We start from the raw sequence: 24,877 nt of genomic DNA, 5'->3' as shown, positions 1-24,877 counted from the left end.
AAAATGTCATCTGAACCTATGGATTTAAGGGCTTAACAATTTCAAAATTGTTGATCATATTTCACTGAAGCATTTTTATGTTTAGTGAAATTCCTCCCCAAAAGTAAAGTTACTACTGGGTGAAGTGTACCTGGTTTAAAAAAGAAAATAAAAAGTAAACATTAAAAATGGCAAAGCAGCTTACATAAGTCCTGGTATGAGGACTGCCTTAAAAAAATAAATTATAGTACTCTGCACCATTGAGCACTGACTGACTTTCACCCTTGTTTTGATATGTCCCTATATGATAACCTGCCAATCCAGTAATATCATGGTATCTCTTTATGAGCTTCCTCAACCATTTAATATCTGTTGCTGTTGTTTTTAACTTGACATATATTTTTTTTTTACTAATAAACTCCTATGAATAGGTTATGCCATTAATTTTTTCAATGTATAGCCTGTTGATACAATTACATATTGTGTAATAAATCTCACTTGATTTGTTTATATCCAAAATTTCCATAACTAGCTACTGTTTAACAAATATAAAATCTTTTTTTAGGTTTAAATACAGTAAAAATGGTTTTATGGCACTTAGTCAGAAAATCTGTTTTGGAGGAATCAGGACTGATTTTTTACAGGTAATATTAATCGTGAATAAATAAATGTAATAAATATCTATAATACTGATGTAATAATGATAAGAGACCTGAATTTTATAAACTGGATGGAATTCTAATGAATCAAGTATTGTGGAAGAAAGGTTTATCAGTGATTCAGAATGGTTTTTTATAACTAAGAAATGTTACAGTCAGAGAAGGTGACATTTTATATTTATTGTTAATTACAAGTGAAGGTTTTATTACGTGAGTTACTGTGAAGGAATATATTAGGAAAAATGCATGTTTTCACACATGCTGAAATTTAAATAAAAATTAGTTTTAATATTCTGAAAGCCAATTTCCAGGTCATTAAAGAAGATTTGAAAATAGTAAAGTGAACCAATGAGGTAGTATTTGATGTAGGATAATTTTGAATTTTTCATGTAATTGCTTTTAGTTCAAGATACACATTTTTCTAAAAAGTATAAAGAATAACAGGAAAGATCAAATGTAATTGGTTTACAGAAGAGAAAAATGAACACAATAGCATATAGAAGTTTAAATTGACAGATATATGGAAGGACGTACAGGACTATAGGAGAGAGAGATATTTTGTTAAAAACAGCATATTTGAAAGAGCACATGAGAAACAACTAGTTGATAATGTTAAAACTAGCTGTAAGGATTTTTAAGTAAATGGATGGGAAGTAAAATATTAAGCCAGGAGTAACACACTTAGAGGATGATGATGGTAAGGTTTTTATTGAAGACTGTTAGTTGGCTAAGCATTTTAAGTATTCTCTTCTGGTTTGTGTAAGAGAAAATTAATAATATTCTTGACCTTTAGCATATTATGGGAAATACTAGAATTGACCAGAAAATATGCAAATAATAGCATAAATAATAATGTAAATAGTAAAGAAAAAGATTAAAATACTAAAGATGCACTAAATACTTGGACAAAATGGTCTCTTTCGGTGTTAACTGATTTCCATATTATAGATGAGAACCCTCACAGTAGTACAGGAGCCATTCTATGCCAACTCAACTAGGAAAAAGTACTTTTTCCAGTTCATGTTATAGATTTTTCTTTAAAAAATTCAAGCAAAAACTTCATTTTGATTTAGTATATTCAGCCATGCAGAATCCTAAAAATGTACTGCATGGCTGAGTAAATCAAAATAAAGTTTTTGCTTAAATTTTTTCAAGGAAATCTGTCATATGAACTAGGAAGCCTTAGGTGAGTTGACATGGAATGACCCATAAGTGAAGTGAAGGACTTTGGCTATAATGGTTGGTAAGTCACTCAAACCATCATAGCAGTTCTCTATTTGTAGTGTTAAAGCTAACAGAATTTTAGTATGTATTTATAGACATATTGTTAAAATGGCAAAAGGAGATAATTACATCATTACACAAAACAGTAATTAGGCCTCTTAACTCAGTTTCTTTTGAGAAAAGATGAGTTAGTGGTAATCTTGTTAAAGTTGACAAGATTATGTGCACTACTGATGGGATAAATGCCTCTTATTTTGTGTTAAGAAAATGGTGCATGGTTCTTTATACTGTTCATTAACCTGACAATAGAGAGCAAAATTTGTAAGTGTGAAAGGAAAGATTTAAATTCTTTCATAAGTGATTTTTCATCTGATTCTGGAAAATAAAAATTTATTTTTAATTAAAAAAATGTTTTTAGTAGCTTTGATATTGTACTTGGAAAAAGATTCATTCTTCACTGCTAACATTGGACAATTTTTTTTAGTTTGTAGAATCATATTTTAAAGCCTAAAATTAATGTTACTTAAAATATCAGATAATTTTGATTTGTATTGGGAGTTTTATTTCAGAGATTTTGGAAAATTCTTTGGTTTTTCAAAGTTATTTTTATCTTGTGCATATGTAGAGGAAGAGAAAAAAAAGACTGTTGTTTGGGGTAATGTTACATAATATTTGATGTGTAGTTATTTTTCCCAATGTTCTTGCTACTCAGGACAGACCTGGAGGTGTTGTCATGAAGGAGCAGTGCTGTTGGAGGACGTTCGGAAGGAAATGGCAGGCTACACTGGTGGGCAGGTTGATCTCACTAAAGATGAATCCACAGGAGTAGCAACAATAACATTAAATAATCCAGATCGAAGAAATGCTCTCTCAGGTATATTTATTACTCTTGATATTATAATGTAAGTTTATCTTCTCATCAATAGCAGTAGCAGATTACCATACAAACTAGTTAGGCAGATGACCATGTCCCACATCTACAAAGGGGCTCATGTCTGAGATGAACTTGAGTCATGTAACTGTCTTATTTAACTTTTTTTTTTTTCTGCTACATTATTTGAAGAACTAATATTTACTAAACTAGTATATATTTGTATATTGCATTTACTTGATTAATCAGGAATAAAATTAAATGTAACAATTTCTTTTTCTCTTGTTATATAGTGTGCAAGATACACTGCAGTGACTTCAGCATATTGTGACATAATTTGTAATTTTTTTTCAATGTGTGTGTCATACTTGTAGTTTGGTGTTACATGAACAATAAATTTTATCTTTTATAGGTGTGATGTTTATTTGTAGTTATTGTTATACTGTACTGCAGTTAAGCAGGAAAGCAAATTGGAATACTATATTTTCACAATTATTACAAAATGAAATTTACAGTATTGCTTCTGTGGGCTAACTCTCAACATAAGGTTCTTAGCTGTCTTAAACTAACACTAATCAAAAGAGACAAGCTTTGCAATACATACCTCAAAATTTCATGTTCTCTATATCTGTTTAAAGATTATCTGAAGCTATCAAAGGGATGTGTGTAATATGGTTATTGTATGCTGTTACATATTAAATTTATCTTGGATAAGTCTTCAATTTAGTATATTATTAAGTATGTTACATATTAGGATTTCAAATAGCCTGGAAGTTTAATTTTAATTTAGGAAGTAATTTAGTTTTGATACATATCAAATTTATATTTGCCAACAAGATTGATACACACTATTTTCTCTGTTAATACAAATATATTTTAGTGTATAAGCAATCTTACAATTTATATTAATGGTTATTACAAATAGTTATCACAAATAATCATTTACATAGAATAGTTTTAAAAAAACTTGCAGATAATACTCAGTCTTATATCTGGTCTAGAACTGAATATTTAATTAATAATCCAGGTCCATGATGAGCAAACTAATTCTGAGTTGATATTGCTACACCTTGCTTAAGCTAGCTAGCTTGGTTGGCCTCATGTTGCTAACTTTTTACCAATGAAGATATTTAATTTAGTCTTAGAAGTACTGACATTTAAAGTTAATTCACTGAAGTTGAACAGTTTGTAATGTTCAAAATCTGTAAACATTCCTGGTCAAGTATCTGTAGTTTTCCGATTAATAAGCATTTATCACAGTTATAACCTTCGAAGTTTGTAGTATACTGACAGTAGTAAACCAACAATATTATGTCTATTGATACATTGGATTATATAGTTTAAGGTAAAATTCTAAAGTGTTCAATGTTCAAAAGCATGCTAGTGTTCTCATAAAACAAATATTGTGGATCCTTTCTCTCAAGAATCTTCTACATACTTAAAGAACAGGTGTGACTTGTGCAATACACATCTATCATTATGTGTCACATGCATCAAATTGAAACAAATGTAGCTATTAAAATAAATGTGTAATGATAAATCCTTTACAAAATATATCTACAGATTATTTTGTATTAAGTGTTAACCCAGTATTATGGTTTGCTTACAGTCTTACAATACAAACTGTTGATGACTTTATGTGTTTTCACTAGGAATACAAATGTACTCTTACATGTACTCTTACAGTACCTTGCTAAACATACAGAACTTTAAAAGAAATAGGTTTAAATGTTTATTATTTCAGGTCATATGATGGTACAGTTAGCTGATGCAATTAGTAACCTGGAAGAATGGAAATCTGGTAAAGGAGTCCTCTTGTGTGCTAATGGTAGCTTCTTCTGCTCAGGAGGTGATCTCAACACAATACGAAAGATTAATAACCCTGAAGGAGGATTACGTATGTCCATCTTTGTACATGATACCCTGTCCAGACTTCAGAAATTACCAATGATAAGTGTAGCTGTAGTACAAGGTAAAGCACTGGGTGGTGGGGCTGAATTGACTCTTTCTTGTGACTTTCGCCTAATGACTTCAGAAGCAAAGCTTCAGTTTGTTCAAGTTAAAATGGGTGTAACACCTGGTTGGAGGGTGGGACCCGATTGGTCCATCTAGTGGGGCCAGCTAAGGCTCTACAGCTTCTGGTATCTTGTGAAAAGCTATCAGCACAAGATTGCTTGCAGACTGGCTTGGCTTCAGCCATACTGGACACTGGTCATGACCCACATCGTCAGGCTCTAAATTGGTTGCTGAAGAATACTGCTGGATCAACTGAAGTTGTTAGAGCTACAAAAATGGTGGTTGCTAATGCACAGAGTTTACCACTTGAAGAATCACTAAAGAGAGAAAGGTTAATTTTTTCAACTGTGTGGGGGGGTCCTGCTAATAAAGCAGCTCTTCAAGAGAACATTAAGCATCGTTGACTAGTCACTTTGGATAACCCTGAATACAAGTCTTATTTATGTATTTTTAATTTAACTGTAGAGTGTCATCTACAGATTTCAAATTAATTGACACCTTAACTATTAGTAATTTAGCATTCACGAGTTAAGTTGTTGCTTATTTTCACTAGTAATGCTAGACTAGTAGTGTATTTATCATAAAAGAATTAAGACCAGCTGTGAAACCATGAATCAGGGATTACTCATATTTACAGAAAACAACCATAAATAGAAATATTTTGAGAATTAGGTAAATTAAAAGTTTCATACACAATTGCAAAATAAATGTATTTAACGTAATGTTGAAAGTTGCTCACAAAAACATTATAAGTTTGATAAGCCATTGGACTTGTTAAGTTTTGGCTTTAATTTATTACTTAAAAGATTTTTTATATGCAAACTTACTTTATTGTCCCATTTCTAAGAACCTTGAGTGAGATATGATTTACTGCTTATCACAGTCATAGAGAGTGTACTTACTTGATATGTTATGTCATTACATTTGATTTTTTTTTTCTTTATTGATAGATTGCTATAGATTAATATAATCTATGTGGTTTTTACATATAAAACATCTAGATTCATATACTACATTAAATGTTTTCGTTAATAAAAATATATATTAAATTTGAAAAAAAATTATGGTTTTCACTTTAGTCTTAAGTCTTTATAGCTCTTAAATCAATATGTAACTGATCTTTCAATACAAGTAATTTTTAACAGTTAAGAAACTAGTACTGCTATATACTAGAAATCTTGAAATGTGATATCCTCAATTTATGCATCTAATGTGGTATGTTTGTTTAGATTTCTAAGATGCCTTTCTAGGTATATTGGTTCCAAACACGTATGATAGAATGTGCAACTTTGATGTTGAATAACAAATTAAATATATATGTAATTATGTTCTTGGTAAATGGAATATGACAAGTATATTGTTTTTTTTTAAGATTCTAGCAATAGGCATTATGATAAAAGTTGGTGTATAAAATATATTTTTGATAATTAGCTTAACTCTTAAAAAGCAGCCATCATCAGTTGATGTTGCTACTTACAACTTTCCTGCTGTTTAAGTGTTAAGACCACAGCTTTTAATGATTTTTTTATTAATATGATAGTGATTTTATGTTAATACAGTGTAGTTACACACAGGGACACTAGCATTAAATTTTAACATGATATTTCCCTCCTCTCATGAGATTAGTTTTTCTTGTTCTATGCTGCTCTCTATATTTCAAACTTTTTCATAGTGTATGCTGCAAGCCTTCCACACACCTTTATTGAAATTAAAGATTCCAACATGTGTGTTGTGCATATCATCGTGCATGATCTCTCCACCAAGTGAAGAGCACTACTATCACAAGGTGCATGTGACTTCCTCTATGCACCAATGTTGAACCATAACTTTTTTGTTTGGCAGTGCTCAAGTTCAGATGCTTTTCTTTTGTTTCATTTCTGCTACAGAGTGGTTTAACTTGTGTACCTTAGTTTAATATGCATTTTCTTTGATTTACTTTATTTCTTTTCATAAAAAAAATTTTCTTTTACTTGAAAGCATTTATTTATCTTTGTTTTCCCCCCAAATCTTTTGCTTGTTTGTTCTATATCAAGCATGAATTAAAAAATTCATGTTACCTCTTCAGTTTTATGAAGTTATACTCTAGGTGACAGGTACAGTTGGCCCATTAGGGGATTTATCAGCATTTATTTGCAGGGAGATTGAGTGTTATATGGGACAACCTTTGTCTCCTTCTGTTGCCCCTCCTCTTCCTCCTGACATTTTTTTATCCTAACCACACTGATAAGGATTGTGAACATTTGTACCCTCTCCTCCCTTAATGTTTGAGTTCATGGTGAGCATTTCACCTTCCACTTGGGTGATGGTATCGGTATGTCTCATCCCTCCCAGTCTTCGGATCACTCCAATTTTACTTATCACAGAGCAGACTGATGTTTGAATTAACAGGGTATTGTCAGAAGATTTAATTGTTTCTTATCTTACTTCTTCTATCACTTGTGTTTGTTTTCTCTCTTCCTCTGAATCCCTTGTTTTGTCAGCATCTTTCTGAAGTCATACAAGACCTCCTCAAATGTGTCCCATGTCATTTGGAGAGATTTTACTCCTGCCTGTTTGTGGTTCCCAAGAAGATCGATGACTGGAGGCTTGTCATCAACTTTTCCCATCTTAATTAGTATGTTCATACCCCACTTTTTAATAAGGAATCTTTCCTTTTTTTTTTGTTGGGCTTTTGCTCTAGTTCTTTGGATGATCAAAATGGTCATTTCCAATACTTATCTGTATATTCTCATCTCGGAGTATTTTTTCCTTATCTTTGATTTATCCATCGCTGGGAGGTGTACCAATTTTGCACCTTATCTTTCAGGCTGACTTTGATACCATACATCTTTTGTCAGGTGGTGTGAACCTTTGTTTTACATCTTCATGACCTAGAATTGCACTTTCACTTCTTCATGTATGACTGGCTTTTTTTCACCCATTTTGAACTGGAGTCAACCTGTCCTACTTGTTATTCTCTTCTTGAGACTGTTCCGGTGGGCTGGTTGATTACCATATTTTCTGGTGTATAAGACCCACCCCTATTTTTAAGACTATCTTGAGGGAAAAAATAGTTTTCACAGTTATCATTTATTTATTTGTTCAACATTAGCATAATTTTTTATTATTCTTTACAATACTTAAAAAGTAGCATCTATAATAAAATAAAATATGGTTGCTTCATATATTTACATCAAATCATTATTTATTCATTATGAAAACTTTCAAAATCTTTTACATCACTGAATTCACTGAAAACAAGTTCTGAAAACTCACTCTCACTTGTCCTCAAACAGTATCATCTTTGGTGCCATTAAGGCAATTCCTCACATCACATTTGTTAAATAACTTTATTACAGTTTCTAGACTTAGAGTTTGATACTTTTAAACATTTAAACAAAAAAATTGCTTACTAGCCATAATCCCCTTCAAAGTCTTTAAAAGCAGTTTTAAAAGGAAATAAAACAAGATTGTTTCATATATTCAGTACAAAAACATTATTCATTCATTGTAAAAACCTTCAAAATCTAGTGCATCTTTGCATTCACTGTCACTGAAATCAAATTCTGAAGGTTTACTCTCACCTGAATCACCACTTTCCTCAAACAGGATATCATCTTTTCTACCATCAAGAGTATTACTTATGCCACATTTCTCGAATGCTTTTATTGCAATTTCAGTCTTAACTCTGTCTCTTGAGCTTTTCACTCACTCACTCACACAATTGGAATGCTTGGTCTCTTTCTTTTTCCAGTAGGAGTCACTTTGTAGTCAATCATCTGCATCCATTTGTTCCACTCCTCATGCATAAAGTACTTGAAGTACTTATTGATAGATTCATCCAATGCTTGTAATTGGCTTGTTAGCCCACCAAGTATGACACCCAGTTGAGTGTTCATTTGGGCAATTTTTTTTTCTTAACTGCATCAGTGTTATGTGCTCTAAAAGAATCCCAAACAAGCAAGATTGAAGCTTTCAATAATCTACTTGGATATTTAGCCCACACTTTCTCTAGCCACAACTTCATCCATCCCTTGGGATGGACACGAACAAGAACACCACTTGGCCAATTTTCTTTTGGCAAGGTTTTTCTTTTAAATATCATCATTGATGAAAGTTTTCTTTCTTTTCTTTTATGGCTTTCTTCAGGATTCCTGTTTTCAATTATTTATCCTTTGGCAACCCTCTTCCTCCTGGGATCATCTCCCTTTACCTGTACCAAATGGGTTTCTTGTTCAGTCCAGTTGGCCTATTCCTCTTTGTCCCCTTCCCAAGATACTTTATTCTTTATTACCTTTTATCAAATCTACCATGTCACCCTTTCCCTGGCTTTTTATCTTGGTCAGTCTTTGAAAAAGATTTTACAGTTGGCATATGGACCACTTCCCAGATGTTCATCTCCCATAATCTCCATCATGTTGTGGTTTCTGCATAATTGGGGTTCTGCCTACCACCTGTTTTTATACTTTGTTGTGGCTGTGGCCTTAGGTAAGTCTTTATTAATGCTTTTTTTTTTCTTACAGGGGCTCTTGCTTTGAATCCCACTCTGTAGCAAGTGGTGCATAGCTATGTTCTATACAAATCTGCATTGTATGCCATGTTGATGCATGCACTCTGTTCTTGACTCCCCATGCTTGCCTCTCTGAGTTGAATAATCTGTAGATACCTTGCATCATAAATATGCCTGTTCTGGATGTTACCACTATTGGACTGTATGGGTAAAACTGAAGGGGATAGCTGCCCATTGCTACCATGTCTTGATTAAATAAATCAAGGTTACAGGGTCACCCATTGTACTGTCTTGGGTGTAGCAGTCCCTCCAGACTCTCCAATGCATTTTCACTTCATCTGCTTCTAGTGGAGTATGGAGTGAAGTATGGGAGTCTTTACCACTTACCAATTCCAAACCACTGGAGTAGTTAATAATAGATGTATCTCTTGGATGGGTTTCACATAGATAACTAAGAACCATTGAGCTGTAAATGGGTTGGTGGTGTCCTTCTGGGTTTAATGACAAATACAACAAGATGAAACATCTCAGTGCAGTTTACTCCTTTGATTGGGTGCTTTCATTCTACACTTGCATGGATGTTGGTACCCCACAGACTGGTTTTGGATATTGAATGAACCAGTCAAAGTTGTGAGCAGTGGAGGGTATACATGGGTTGTTTCCATTTTCTGTCTGGGACATTCTCTCATTCTCTTGAGATGATAATATCATTGTTCTTTGAATGTTTCAGACGAATCTCATGGTTGCAAAAGTTGTTTGCAAATGATGGACTTTCAAGACTGCTGCTATTCAAGAAATGAGCTTATATCCTTGAGTATTGTTTATTTCCCTTTTTTATGCTATACAAAGAGAGAGGAAAGTAATGGAATTCAATTCCAGGCTGTTGGTGAACAAAGACATTTCCATCAAATACCAGTTCACACATTCCTGGATCCCTGGCTCAATGCCACTTTTGTGTTATGCCCTGATGTTGGTCTTTTTCTCAGATCCTCAGTTTTAGGGCTTGAAATAAAGACCTATGATCCTCATCCTATTCTCTTGTGGATGTTGTTACCCAGCAAGGAGGTTTTTGGATGTAGTTGACTTACCAAGTATGGTCCACCTTGCATAGCCTTTCAACACCTTGGGATGCATTTTCCTTTTCCCACTTTCCTTCTGCGGGATTGAGTTATTTCACTGATTGGGATCACATTGTTGATTTATCATCTCTCACTCAAATGTGCTTCTTTCTCCATATGTTTTCATTTCTGTTCATGGCAAAGAAATACTTGGTTCAGAATTGGTGCAGTTCCTCTCCTTGTATCATCTAATGTTTTTCTCATCTATGGCAATTTTATTTGGATGTTTTTGGGAGGTATGCCTGTTCTTCCCTTGCACTGGTTCCTCACCCTTTTTAGTGTGGGATACTACCTAATTCTGTCAGAGGGAATTATCGTATTGGATGTTATAATTTTCCTGTACTGAAAACGTATTTATGATTGGTTCTTCCCTCATTACACACTTTCCACCATCCTCTGCATATTCTTCCATGCTTACATTTTGTGCCGTACTTCAAAATGGTTATTCTGTAATTGTGTATATAGGGAGTCACATGTGTCACGTGATAGTGTTCATCTATTGGTGGAGAAATGATGCATGATGATTTGCATAAAAGTTAATGTTGGAATCTTTGATACCAGTAGGGGTGTGTGAAAGCTTGTAGCATGTATTATAAAAATGTTTGTATATAGAGAGCAGTATAAAATTTTGAAAGCTAATCTTGTAAGTGGAAGTACTTATTGGAAATATATTTTCAGTATTGGAAAATTATTACATTTGGAATCTATATAAGCTGATGAAATTTATTACCCACAGAAATATTAATGTGAACTTTTTGGAAAATAACTAAATAATTGTATACCCATAATGTGTAATCCATTGGCTAATATACAGTTGGTAATTTCATACTAATATTTTTATGTAAACACATTTAATGGCATATCTATGTTTGAAAAGTTTTTAAATATAAGTGGGTCTTTACCAAGTTTGTTCATAACCTTCAGAGTCATCATTATAATCACATTTGGCATTAGGGTTTTATTTACTGTTTATTTCGATGTTACAGTATTGGAAGTGTAACATATCACTTTCTCTAAAAAAGAATTAGATTAATGGATTCATGTTTGTGTGCAGGTGGTTTACTCTAGCAAGTTTATTTTGAACAACTCAACACATTAAGTGAGGCAATATAATAACACATGACTGTGTATTTTGCAGAAGAAGCTGAAGAAGATTTATTCAGGTTGTTGCCATAAGTGTACAGTTTGGGAGAAGGATGTTCAGTTCATTACTTTTTTAAAGTGTGAGAATGTATGCCTTACTAAAGTATTCTAAACATGTATAGACTTAAAGTATTTAAATTATCTTTATTACTTAAAAGGTATGCTTTCATTCTTGTTGGTTAAAACTGTATCTACCAATCCACATGCATACTTGTATATATATGTGTATGTGTGTGTTAAAGCATATGAAATAAAAATTAGCATAGCATTAATATGTGCAAGAGCTGTTAAGTGTTTGAACAAAGTGTTTTTGTATTTTTAATGTCCACAACTTTATATTTCATCCTGAACTGCTAGCTTTGTTGTTCTACACTGGAGTCTAAGAGTATTTAAACAAGAATATTTTCTGTTTAATAATTTATTTCACATTTTCATTATTTTATGAAAGACTGCTAAGACGTATTTGAAATTGATTCTTATAAATACAAACATATGATACTACAGTGCTGGCATATTTGTAAAGTTTTAAATGATACTGTGCCCATCAGAGGAGATATGTACTTATATATTTCTCCACTATATATTTAATTGTGTACAAATAAAATACATAATTTTTATGTCAGAAGTAACATTTCACATACAACAGGAAATAACTGGGCAAAAATGCAAATGAAGCTTGTATAATACATTGTTAGAAATACAAAGAAATGTTTTGGAATTTTTAATGCTTATGAAGCTAATTAAAGTTTGTATTGTAATGTCTAAAAGATACTTAATGTCTTCTCATGAAATATGTTCCAGTTTTCTCTTTAAAATGCAACCAACCTGGGTAACTTCTAAAAAAAATTAACTTAAATAAATCAAAATGTTCAGTATATAATAAGTATATTTCTTTTGTGCATGAATATGTGATTGTCATATCAAAAATTCCTAGTGCTCTAAGAACCTAGATACTACTTTGGCACTAGCATTTATTTCATCAGCAGTGAATAACAAAATATAGTAAACATAATGTTAACCAAAATGTGCACTTGTTTATAATGTATGGGTACTGAACTGGTATGAACTTATGCAGAGCAGTTATATTTAATGAAAAATGTGCATTTCTATACCTGTTTTTTGGCAAATGAAGTTAATTGGTTAATCTTGGGACACCACAATGTGGTTGGATATAGTTTTCAGTTCTTTAGATCTTTCTTATGTTAACTATAATATACAAAGCAATTACGTTTTAGTTATTTTGAATAGCACCTGCTCCATCCCAAATATTTTTTTAGTAGTTAGCAATGCCTATGGATTAATCCACTAGATTAACTGGTATAAATAGGATATATTGTTCTGTCTTTTATATCTTTCCAACCTATATAAAATATTTGCAACTCATGAGAGGGAATAGTTATAATTCAAATTAACAGATAGTATATATATTTTTCACTTAAAATATATAATTAGATTTTTAAAAAAATGAGTAATGAATTTGTTACAGATATCATTAACTTCTGGTCAAAGCAATCTACTTTTCTATAAAACTAAAACTTAACTTAGTAATTGATACATCATATTCTTGTGATGATCTAACTATGAATATTCAATGTCAAAACAAAAGCATGATTTCAAAGGTGTTGCACTGTAAACCAAAGCAAATAATCACACACAAGTTATTTTTTTAGTGAATTTGCATGGGGTTGGCTCATTGGACTGATCCCATACTGGAAAAGATGTGATGACTATAATTCCAAGTTTGCTACATATATCTACAAAAAATGTAGGAGGCTCTTTGTAATATAATATGTATAAATATGTTGTACTGAAGATATGTGTGTGTGAAATGCTGATCTCAATCATTCAGATTCTCACAAACCAGAGTGTAATTGAAGTATTCAAATACTTTTGTCCATCATATAGTTTCCATTTTGTTGCATAACCACAAGAACCTCCAGAATGCATATTTACAATGTTTTTAAGTATCCCTACAGATTATGTATAGTACTTACTCTCCTCTACAACAAATGTTCGTTAAATTTGCAATGTAGGGTAAAATGAACACTTGATCATGTACACATTAGCATGTTGAATGTCACTCCTGCACTATGTTCATAGTTTTAAGTATGCATAAATTATTTATCAGTTTGGCACATACTTTAAACAACCCTGATGATGTTTTGTTCTTGTTTTGTTTGGGTTTTTTTTGAAGTAAAAAAAACAACACTGCTGCATAATTTTTACAAAACTTAGGCCCAGCATGGCCAGGTGGATTAAGGCATTCGAATCGTAATCTGAGGGTCGCGGCTTCGAATCCCCATCGCACCAAACGTCCTTGCCCTTTCAGCTGTGGTGACATTATAATGTGATGGTCAATCCCACTATTCCTTGGTAAAAGTCAGCCCAAGAGTTGGCTGTGGGTGGTGATGAATAGCTGCCTTCCCTCAGGTCTTAGACGGCTAAATTAAGGACGACTAGCACAGATAGCCCTCAAGTAGCTTTGCGCGAAATTTTAAACAATCAAACATTTACAAAACTTAACATTGAGGTGTTTTCTTATAGCAAAGCCACATCGGGCTATCTGCTGAACCCACCGAGGGGAATCGAACCCCTGATTTTAGCGTTGTAAATCCATAGACTTACTGCTGTACTAGTGGGGGGGGGCTAACATTAAGGATACCACTTTTTTTCTTATTATATAACTTCAAAAAGTTTTTTGTATGTGTGATCAAAGACTATGTGCTCAATGTGTCATTCTTACTGATGGCTATATTTGATATTCTATTGTTTTGTAATTTCAAGCTTGTCAAAATTACATAAAATACATGCATCATTGAAGTGCTTTTCTCCGGCAACTAGATATTAGTAATTAATAAACCTTGCATTAAATTAAATTGTCTTTGATTTTTTTTTAGTTTCAGTAAATAGTTTTTTAAACCCTAAGCTGATGGGTAAGCCATGAACAAGATCGCTATATCCAGTTTGACTCATAATGACCAAATAACAGATTAATTTCACCTTCTGTAACTCGTTGTTTGAATTCTGACAGTTCTTCTCTTTTATAAAGTTAAAAAATATTAAACTTATAATGGTGTATTCTGGAAATTTAGTTGTAAAGTCATTTTATCCTTACTGTTAAAGGTTTCTAACTAGAGCATGATGTTTCAAACTATGCTCTGCGAGGAAAGTTTAGAATGTTAATATTTTTTTCTAAGACTATAAAATTGAATCAGAATACACATATCTTATTATAACACGTTTATTGCGTATTGGGCCTTTTAATATTTTATTCCGTCTGACGCCAGACGATTTTATTTAGCTTATGGGAAGTTCTTGCAGTGAAAGTGTTAATACAACCTCAGTTTACTACTACAGTGGCACCACTGGTTGCTGGTAGATATGGCACCATCTCAAGATCGCATGCGTCATTGGAGATGCAAGATAGCCCGGTAATTTTTGTATGAAGCATCGGTCAACCCTGGGTAGTGATGCTAACTGTCTTTTAAAAGCCAGATCTGGATTAGCGGCTAAATCTCGAACAAACTGAAACATGACATCATAGCTGAAACTTGTCCAAACTTGAAACATTGTGATGCAATTAGATGCAGTACAATTGTTTCAATTTCAAAATATATTTATATGAAGTATAATTATATTTATCAAATAATATAATTTGTTTGAATTTCGCACAGATCTTCACGAGGCTAGCCTTTTCTAACTTAGCAGTGTAAGACTAGGGAGAAGGCAGCCACTCATCACCACCCACCGCCAACTTGGGCTACTCTTTCACCAACGATTGATCGTCACTTTATAATGCCTTCCGTCCAGTCTTGCACCCCTAAATTAGGGACGGCTAGCGCAGATAGCCCTCGTGTAGCTTTGCGCGAAATTCAAAACAAACCAAGCTTATGAATAGCGATTGCATCAATTAGTATTATATACAAATTAGTAACCAAAATTATGTTCAAATTAATTAATGTCCCAACGATAATAAACTAATTGAAATTAGTGTATCTGATCATTACCTTTTTGATTATTCCAATTATCGAAGTATAACATGGGAATAATTTATTAGTTGAATCTAATCGATTAATCAGCAAATGGTTTTGTGTCCATAAGCGATATACTTAGGATATTTTTTAGCATTATTTAACCTCTTCATCGGTTTGTATAGTTTCTTCTAGTCTGTTGTAATCTCAGACCCACCAAAAGTTTCATATCTGGGTTTGTTACTGCATGAGATATGAAATTATATGTCAATTCATATATACTTTTTTAAAATTTTAAACATACAGTGAGATACCGTATAACCTTCATTTTTTCAAGATAAAATAATTTTAAGTACGTTAATCTGTACTCATATGATAGCCCTCTATCCTAAAAGTCATCCTAGTAGCCAACTGAATTCCTTTTTATGACTCAGTGTAATTTTTAAGGTAAGGAGTCCAGATTGAACACAACGGACTGAGTTCAGCCCTGTGGTTAGTATGCAAGACTGAAAAACTGAGATTCCACAGTTTACAACCCATTGCTCCCCCACCACCACCGGAAAAAAAAAAGTTGTGTCACTGTTATATTTGACAAGAGTTCATAATTAAGGTCGACTAGTGCAGATAGCTCTTATGTAGCTTTGTGCAAGATTCAGCCAAACAGAACACATTACTCCATATGAGGCCTAATCAGGAACGTTTACAAAGAAATGATAACCATCTTTAACTTGTGTTCAGTATTGTTGCAGATACAACCCAAAATCTCATTTCGTTTATTACTAGAAGGTTTAAGAATCTAATAATTCAAAACACCAAGAACAATTTCTTCCATAAAAATACTGAGTTAATTCCTATCAAAGTGGTAATTATAGTTTAAATTAAAGTGTCCCACTTGTACATAAATTCCATCTGCCATTTACTTGCTCAATTTACCAAATAATCCAATCCCTTTGTAAAGCAACAGCATCCTCTATAGAGCCAACTACGTTCAAAACTAGTACAGACGCCAAAGGTATCTCACTTGCAACTCTGATCCAGTTTGACTGAATTGTGTTTACTCTTTACTTATGCATATGCAACTAACCCTTGATTGAGCTAATTTATCCTTTACATTCACAGAACTTACTTTCTTTACTGGTCTTTTGTGTAACACTTTGTCCAGAGCCTTCTAGAAATCCAAGTAAACTAATCAACACATTTATCTTCATCGCTATGAGCAATGATATATTCACAGAAGGTATAAACATTTGTGAGACAATATTTTTCATGTGTGAAACCATGCTAGTTGTTCAACTATATTGTTGACTTTGTAGTGTCTTTGCAATGCATCTATAGTCAATCTCTCCAAAACTCTTGTCATCATGAAAGAACATTAATTCGCCTATAATTACAGTTTAATAATAAATGTCACATAAGCCAGCTTATAGTCTTCTGCCATATTGCTTTCTATTCAAAGGGGTTCGATTCCCCTCAATAAACTCAGCAGATAGCCTGATGTGGCTTAACTATAAGAAAAAACACACTCTATTCATAGACTTAAAACAAAATTAAGGTACTTACGTATTCACTAACTTCTTTAAGTGCCCATTGAAAAAAATTATCTGGCTCGAGAGTCTTAACACTCTTTAAGCTTCACAATTTTTCTTCAATATTTTCAGGGTTAATATTAAGTGCAAGTTTATCTATTTTATTTATCATCAACTTCCAGTGAAAACTGAAAGAAACGAAACAAATAGCTTTATACAATCCCATAATCTCACGGAATAACAATTTTTAACATCTCTCAAAAGCCCAGTTCCTATTTTAACGTTATGTGCGTACCTTTCATATATTTAAAGACATCATTTTTGTTAATTTTAACATTTTCAGCTAATCTTTCTTTATTTTTAATATTATTTCTAAAGAGCTCTCTTGATATGTAACTCTTCTATGTGAGTAGTGAATTTATACTTTTAATATCTAATTTTCTTCATTATACATTTTGTAAGCTACCATGGTGTGTAGCTTAAACTCATCTTTTTATTTTTTAATAATGTGAAACATGCACATCTTCAATATTTAATGTGTATTTTTAGAACATCCGATATGTGACAACCATTTCCATTTAACTCGTATTTCAATCTGTCAGGGTCAATCTTGTACTCTTCCTTTAAAATTAGTCCTTTAAAAAAAATTGTCATTCTTTATTTACAAAACCATGCTAGTTTACGGTTAAACCTAAATCAGTATCTTTGTTTTATAAGTGTTTTTGTTAAAATGAAAATTAGGGACTTTTTTCAGATATTGTTATTCACTATAGGTCAGGCTGTATACAGAAATGGCGTGTACATAATAGATTTGGTCTTGTTTTCATATATTTTCAAGACCTTTGCAAGTACAGCGATAAGTCTACGGATTTACAACGCTAAAATCAGAGGTTCGAGTCCCCTCGGTGGGCTCAGCAAATATCTTGAAGTGGCTTTGCTAGAAGACAACACAGATACATATATAAATTTTTAATGCTTAGATAGGATTTTTATGTAATTTTTAGAGAGTTAAGGAAATTAATTTACAAACGATCGTAATTTTGATATGATCAAGCCGGCGGTAAAAGTAAACCATTTAATCAAGACATTGTAATCGAAATGAAATATCGTCCAATAAATTATCCCTTTCTACGGGCAAGTACAAAACATTATCTAGGTCGAAATAAAATTATTTAAATATTTAATTTTATAAATATTACTACGTAGAGTCTTTTTGTAAACGTTAGGTTTGTTACACATGTCCATAAAATTAACTAAGGGAAAACGCTCTGCATATTCAGCTATTATTCAGTTTTAATTGAAGAGCCGGGTGCTGCTGGACAGTCGTCTTTAGTTTAATTAGTAATTCAAAATCATTGAACCCAAATGGTATCTTACTTATTAGAACACGTGCGCATTAAACTGGTGTTCACATTGAAAGATCCTGTTTTAAAAACTTAAACATGTGAATAGTATCATCGATAACTTGCTATCTCAGTTAAATCTCAATTTTAGATACTGTGTGTCATATATTAGTTTTACGAAAAGATAGAAAAAATATGCTGGCAGATATAAGTATAATTTTGCTGAAACAAAGCATGTAACAAATTTAACAAAGTCTGCATTGATTCATAGACAATAGCGCTTAATGAGAACAAGAACAAAAATTGACACTTTTAAAATCAGTACATTGAAAGTATAACTGTATTTAGAACAACAAATTCAAGCATACCAGTTCAATATGGTTAGATTAATCAGTGAATTGTTTTATTTTTTTGGCATATTCGCTCAAAGTTGCGTTAGTCATCCCTAATTGTGAACTGATAGCATAGAAGGAAAGCAGCTGCCAACAGCATCCTCCACCAACAGTCAAACTACTCTCCTCGAATTGTATGATTTAACCATTACTCTTATAACTTATCCATGACCCCAAAATAGAAAAAAGAGATTTTGTGACAACGGGATGCGAGGTAGGGTCTTTTGAATTCACAGTCTGGCATGTTAATCACTATTACGCCTAGACCAAATGAACTATGTAAGTTATATTCACGTTTTTAAACCACCAATGAAGATTGTGTCACTGATATAGATACCATAGGCTCCCAAAATGTGGTTGGGATCGCAGAAAAAGACAAACATGAAATAATCTTATTTTATATTAAGGATATGTATGAAATATTTATCACAAAATGTTTTTGGAGAAAGAGAAATACGAAGTATAGGAGAGCTACTGGACTTTATCAAAATATATTCGACCTTGCATTACCAGGTGGTTAGAGCGCTCAACTGAGTATTGCTGTTTCAAATCTTTGTCACACCAAACATGTTCGCCTTTTCAGCCATGATGGCGTTATAATTGGATGGTCAATACCACTATTCATTGGTAAAAGAGTAAACCAAGAGTTGGCGGTGGGTGGTGATGACTAGTTGTATTTCCTTTAGTCTTTCACTGCAAAAGTATGGACGGCTAGCGTAGATATCTCTGGTGTAGCTTTATGCTAAATTCAACACAAACTAATATATATTAGAAGATGAGCATGGGTCCAGAAAATGTCTAAGGATCACATATTAAAGTTGAATCCTTGCTCTAAGGTATTTGAAATACCATTAATACCGTGTTAATTTTTTTCAGTTTTATATATGTCTAATAGAGTTAAAATGCTTGCTAAAAGAAAAAAAAATATCTAAATAACAAATAATAAAGGAAAGTTTGTGTAAATTTTGGGTTTTGCCTAGTAATCATCATAAAGCAGGTATATAACAATACTATAAGCTTGTGACTGTATAGAACAAAATTAATTTCAAGACTTTTATTACGTCAACAGTTCATACATTCAAATGAAACAAATCACAGTTTACTTATTTTTGTGATAAGTATAGTTAAGAGAAAAAGGCAATTATATTTTGAAAACATTTTTCATACATTAAAAAATTGGCAGTGACATTGTTGATAAATTTGTACAAGTTGATTGTATTTTACACCAAAGCTCAAATTAATACTATATAAAGACATCATAATAACAGTTTGAATGTTTTTACGAGGATACTAATTACCTTAATTACTTAAAACTTGTATATTAAACTTCAAAAACTTAATTGCCTAAGAATTTTACTTTCACTTTAAAAACATAATAGTACAAAAATAACTGCAAGTGACGTTACAAGTGATAAAAATAAATCATCTAAACAAAGTAACAAGAAAATTCTAAAATCATTTCATTTTATTTTTTTAATCTGATTTTGTAATACATTGTAAGATTAATCAACTCCAGAACTAAACAAGCTACCTACATTGATCAAATTTGATATATATATATTACTTAGCACAGCCATTATATTGCCCGTACTATTTCACAGTGATTAGAATAAATTCTTTCATCGGTTAGGAATCTTCACTGTTAATGCTATTTTCGACCGTAATGTTGTTATTGTTATTATGGTGTTGAGCTTTGGAAGATGTAAGACAACACTTGTACAAGTTTCAATTAGTTCATATACTGGAAACAAATCGTAAACTTTTGGCTCAACCTCACTAATCTATAAACACAAAGAATTGTTATCCATTAAACTAGCAAACTTGCATAAATTATAAATTTAAAACGAGTTTTTCTTAAACTGCTTTGACAAAAAAGGTATATTTTTATATAGTTATTCCGTATTAGTGGTTCCCAACCTTATTTTCTTTGGGAGAGGGGTTTCTGCTGCATACCCTCATTAGAACTTTGAGTTAGCGGCATACGTCTGACAGATATAATTTGTTAAAAAGGAAATACAAAAACTATTTCAAATTAGTAAAAAGGTTGAATAGAAACAAATGATTTAAAGATAAGTTAATATATTAATCTGGAGCGCTGGCTCGTGAAATACGTCGATAAATCACCGGTACTGTTCGATATTATTGTAATTTTTCTAATGTTTTCATAAGTTATCACGTACTCGTGGTTGGGAACCACTGTTGTATACCAGGACTTAACAAAAGTTTAATATTTTTTGCACCTTCTAGTTGTAATGCATCCACACGAATGCGTTCCCTCAAAACTAAATAATGATTTAATTAAAAAAGCTTTCGAAGCAGCAACAACTTCTTGAAATTGTCACATCAGCCAAGTTTAAATTAAGGAAGGTACTTAAATCGTTTCAAGTGATTTCTTTTCGCCCACACTCCAACAATGAAGGATTCTATGTCGCACTCATTTTGACCTCTAACAATGCGAAAGTAACCATCCTCACCCCAGTCTTGTCCCCAGGAGTTGACACAAAGCTAATACAAAACAGAAAATACAGAAATGGTCATATAATTTTTTTACATAGAAAAGAAAATATTGCTATCTAGCGTAAGCATTTTACTTCAACAGTTTACGGACAAAAAAGAAAAAAACAGGATTAGTAATTATGTATATTGGACCACTATTTAAGTGGATAAGTTTGTTGAAAATAATGATAAACTTTATAATGATGTTTTACTTTTGCAATGTTTTCGGCCCTCGTAACCTGAGCGTGGCGGCATTATAATGTGATGGTCGTTGGTAAAAGAGTAGCCCAAGCGTTGGCGGTGGGTGGTGATGACTAGCTGCCTTCCCTCTAGTCCTACATTGCTAAATGAGGGACGGCTGGTGCAGATAGTTCTCGTGTAGCTTTGCGCGAAATTCAAACCAAACCAAATAAACAAACGATATTTTCAACAGTACCGAAAGTTTTAAAAAACAAGAACATGAACGTGGCCACACTTTAGATTGGACTGGTAATTATTTACACTGTGTTTCATATTGACGAATGATTGACAGGAATAATAATAACATATCTAATACTGAGATACCCTCTTAAGTTGCAAGCATCATAACATATATTTTATATTGAATAATAAAGTTGGTACTCGTTCTCAAATTTGAATTAATCTGAATAAGGTGAAACACTATCGTAAGTAGGTAGCTGTTTGTTTTGGATATTTGCTTAAAACTACACAATAGTTATTTGTGCTAGTTGCCTTTGTGGTAGAATACAGCTAGTCAACAACATCCACCATCAACACTTGAACTTCTGTAATTAAAAATTACCGACTGAGGTATTGTGGAAACGTATGTTCTATGCGCAGTTCGGTACGCTAACATTACTTCATCTAGCTCTAACAAACAACAGAACTATGGGCCTCTATCATCATACAATTTAAGAACTACAGCTTAGATATATCTCCTAGTAAAAAAGTTTAATACGATTAAATATCAACCCACAAGGTATACCATGATTCACCCACACAAGACTGCAGTCTTATAATTTATCTAGTTTCTCTTAGGAGAGTAACTGCGCTCCTCTATGTTATTTCTGTAGCCATAACAACATTCAAACTCCATTTGAGTTGCTTCTGTTGCCGTGAATCACTCCTCGAAGGGCTATAAATGTAGACATAATAATAATGTCATTATAGAAAAATATACGTAATATGGCTGTAAATATATTTTTAGTTTTAGTTATTTATTTCTGTAGCCAAAGTTGTCTCGAACTTCCTGTAACTGTAAAAGTATTAGATAAATAAACAATCCAAATCAGATATCTTTATTTAAATATTTATGAGATACAACGTAAGTATAGTCACAACATTAAATTAAAAATATGTCGATATTGTAATTATTTGAATATTAATGAATCTAGACAAGTAGAAGATCATTGTAACCAGAGTTAAAGTAGGTCTAATACTTCTATGAAGAATCAGACTGCTGCAAATGAGCATGCAGGGAAGGGGAGGATTGCAGTTAAGTGACTTACCCAGCGGCTGCTGGACTTCAATACTTCAACAGTGATTAGATTGAAACAGAGTAACAAAGCATGATAAATAATGTAACGTTATCAAACAACAATAACATGTATTTTATTAAGAGAAATAGCCAGTATTTAGTGCAAATTATTTAATTCATCAATGTTTCACCCCACGGCTTTACGTTGAGGAATTGAAGAATTTTCACTCTGACTGTTTCTCTTAATAAAACACTCTTGTGTACACTAAACTATCTGAACAATTAAATATATGCGCAATTTCATTAATTTTTTCAGAGGCAATTTGCATACCCAGTTCTGCCTTTGGTGAAAACCTGACAGATTCAGAGAAAGACTACAAATAACACTGAACTCTCACGCCATAATGGACTTTCTTGTCGAAGCTCATGTAATGCACTTTAAATGTCTTGCCTTAAAACTTTCTGTTCCATTTCACAAAATGACTTTAGTTAATATTTCTACTGTTTGAATTTGGTATATTTAGTGCATTTAGTTTAATAATAACCTTGAATTTTACTTTCACGGAAAACCATGTTCTACATAAAGAAGTACGAAATATCCTAATAAGTATTTTAATAATGAAATACTTTTTCAATTCACGTTAAACGCCTATTCTAACCATAGCATAAACCAAAAGTTAAAGTGTGAATCATACAAGAACGGGAGCTTTAAACAGCAGCTGTATCTTTATTCTCCACATTGTAGCTGGATATTCTATTACTGTATATTTTGGTTATCGTGGGAAACAAGCCAAGATGTTGAAAATTTTATTTACAATCTTTTATTTGTAGAATTTTTTTGTGGTGTAAGTTTCACTAATTTGTAGAATGTTTTTGTGGTGAAGTTTAACTTAAATATAACTATTAACAGTAAATACTTCAATAACGATATAAGGGTTAGTCTATAAAATATTAAAAAGAAAATTTTTAATATATACAAAAGTTACAATGAAGTTAGTGTGCTTTCGGACTATTTAGTTAGCATATTAAGTTTGGTCTGGCTCAGCCAACTAGTTTAGAAGGAGATGTATCCACAAACAGATAGAAAGTTTTCTTTGATATTGGTGAGTGTCGGTACTGATATGGCTCAAATATGTATAACGCATGCGATTTGGTTTATTTTGAATTTCACGCAAAGCTACATAAGGGCTATATACGCTAGCCGTCTCTAATTTAACGGTGTAAGGCCAGAGGGAAGGAAGCTAGTCATCATCGCTCACCGCCAACTCTTGGGCTACTCTTTTATCAACGAATAGTGGGATTGACCGTCACATTATAGCGCTCCCATGGCTGAAAGGTCGAGTGTGTTTGATGCGATGGGGATTCGATCCCGCGACCCTCAGATTACAAGTTGAGTGCCTTTACCATATGGCTGTGCCAAGTCATAACGCATGTAAAGAACGTCTATACCTCGTAATGCTATAACAGTGGTTTCGTAATTTTTGTTTTTGTACTTAAAGAAACAAAACATTAGGAACACTGATGTTATACTACACAGTTTATATACAGATTTTACAAAACATAATTCCAATATTTTGTTTCTAGAGCTCGAACTGAAAGTTCAGGAATTGAAGTTTGTTTGTTTTGTTTTTGAATTTGGCGCAAAGCTACTCGAGGGCTATCTGCGCTAGCCGTCTCTAATTTAGCAGTGTAAGACTAGAGGGAAGGCAGCTAGTCATCACCACCAACTGCCAACTCTTGGGCTACTCTTTTACCAACGAATAGTGGGATTGACTGTCAAATTATAACGCTCCCACGGCAGAAAGGGCGAGCATGTTTGGTGCGACCGGGATTCGAATCCGCGACCCTCAGATTACGAGTCGAACGCCTTAACCCACCTGGCCATGCCGGGCCTTCAGGGATTTAATTCCGACACTCATTCTTACTCAGTAAACTTGGAAATGGAAATTGCATGTAGCTTAGGAGTTTCACGATGATCCGTACTAAATGTGGACAACCCGCTTCCAGTAACAAAACTTTCCAAAATGTGTTATGTTTTGTTTCTAGTTAAGCACAAAGTTACATAATGGGCAACCTGTGCTTTGCTCACCACGGATATCGAAACTCGGTTTATAACATTGTAAGACTGAAGACATACCACTAGGGGTCCCACAATATGTTATATGATTATTTG

At 32.8% G+C, this 24,877-nt stretch overlaps 2 protein-coding genes across 2 annotated transcripts in view; one reads left to right on the top strand and one right to left on the bottom strand.

Annotated features, from left to right (window-relative positions):
- Positions 1-2,545: 2,545 nt before the first annotated feature.
- LOC143230400 (ethylmalonyl-CoA decarboxylase-like) lies at positions 2,546-13,308 on the top strand. The gene is given in 3 exon segments (XM_076463903.1): positions 2,546-2,736; positions 4,478-4,816; positions 4,819-13,308. Coding segments are annotated over 3 exon segments (777 nt in total). The 5' UTR covers positions 2,546-2,633; the 3' UTR covers positions 5,154-13,308.
- A 6,462-nt stretch (positions 13,309-19,770) lies between these two features.
- The window catches only part of LOC143230399 (putative peptidase C1-like protein F26E4.3), a 44,464-nt gene continuing 39,357 nt past the window's right edge, over positions 19,771-24,877 (bottom strand). The window contains exon 12 of the mRNA XM_076463901.1: positions 19,771-21,236. Within this exon, the coding sequence (XP_076320016.1) occupies positions 21,090-21,236 (147 nt within the window). The 3' untranslated portion in view covers positions 19,771-21,089. The remainder of the gene's footprint in view (positions 21,237-24,877) is intronic.

This window comes from Tachypleus tridentatus, chromosome 10, assembly GCF_004210375.1.
Source record: "Tachypleus tridentatus isolate NWPU-2018 chromosome 10, ASM421037v1, whole genome shotgun sequence".
NCBI classification, from domain to species: Eukaryota; Metazoa; Arthropoda; class Merostomata; order Xiphosura; family Limulidae; genus Tachypleus; species Tachypleus tridentatus.
This window is presented reverse-complemented; position numbering and strand designations above follow the sequence as displayed.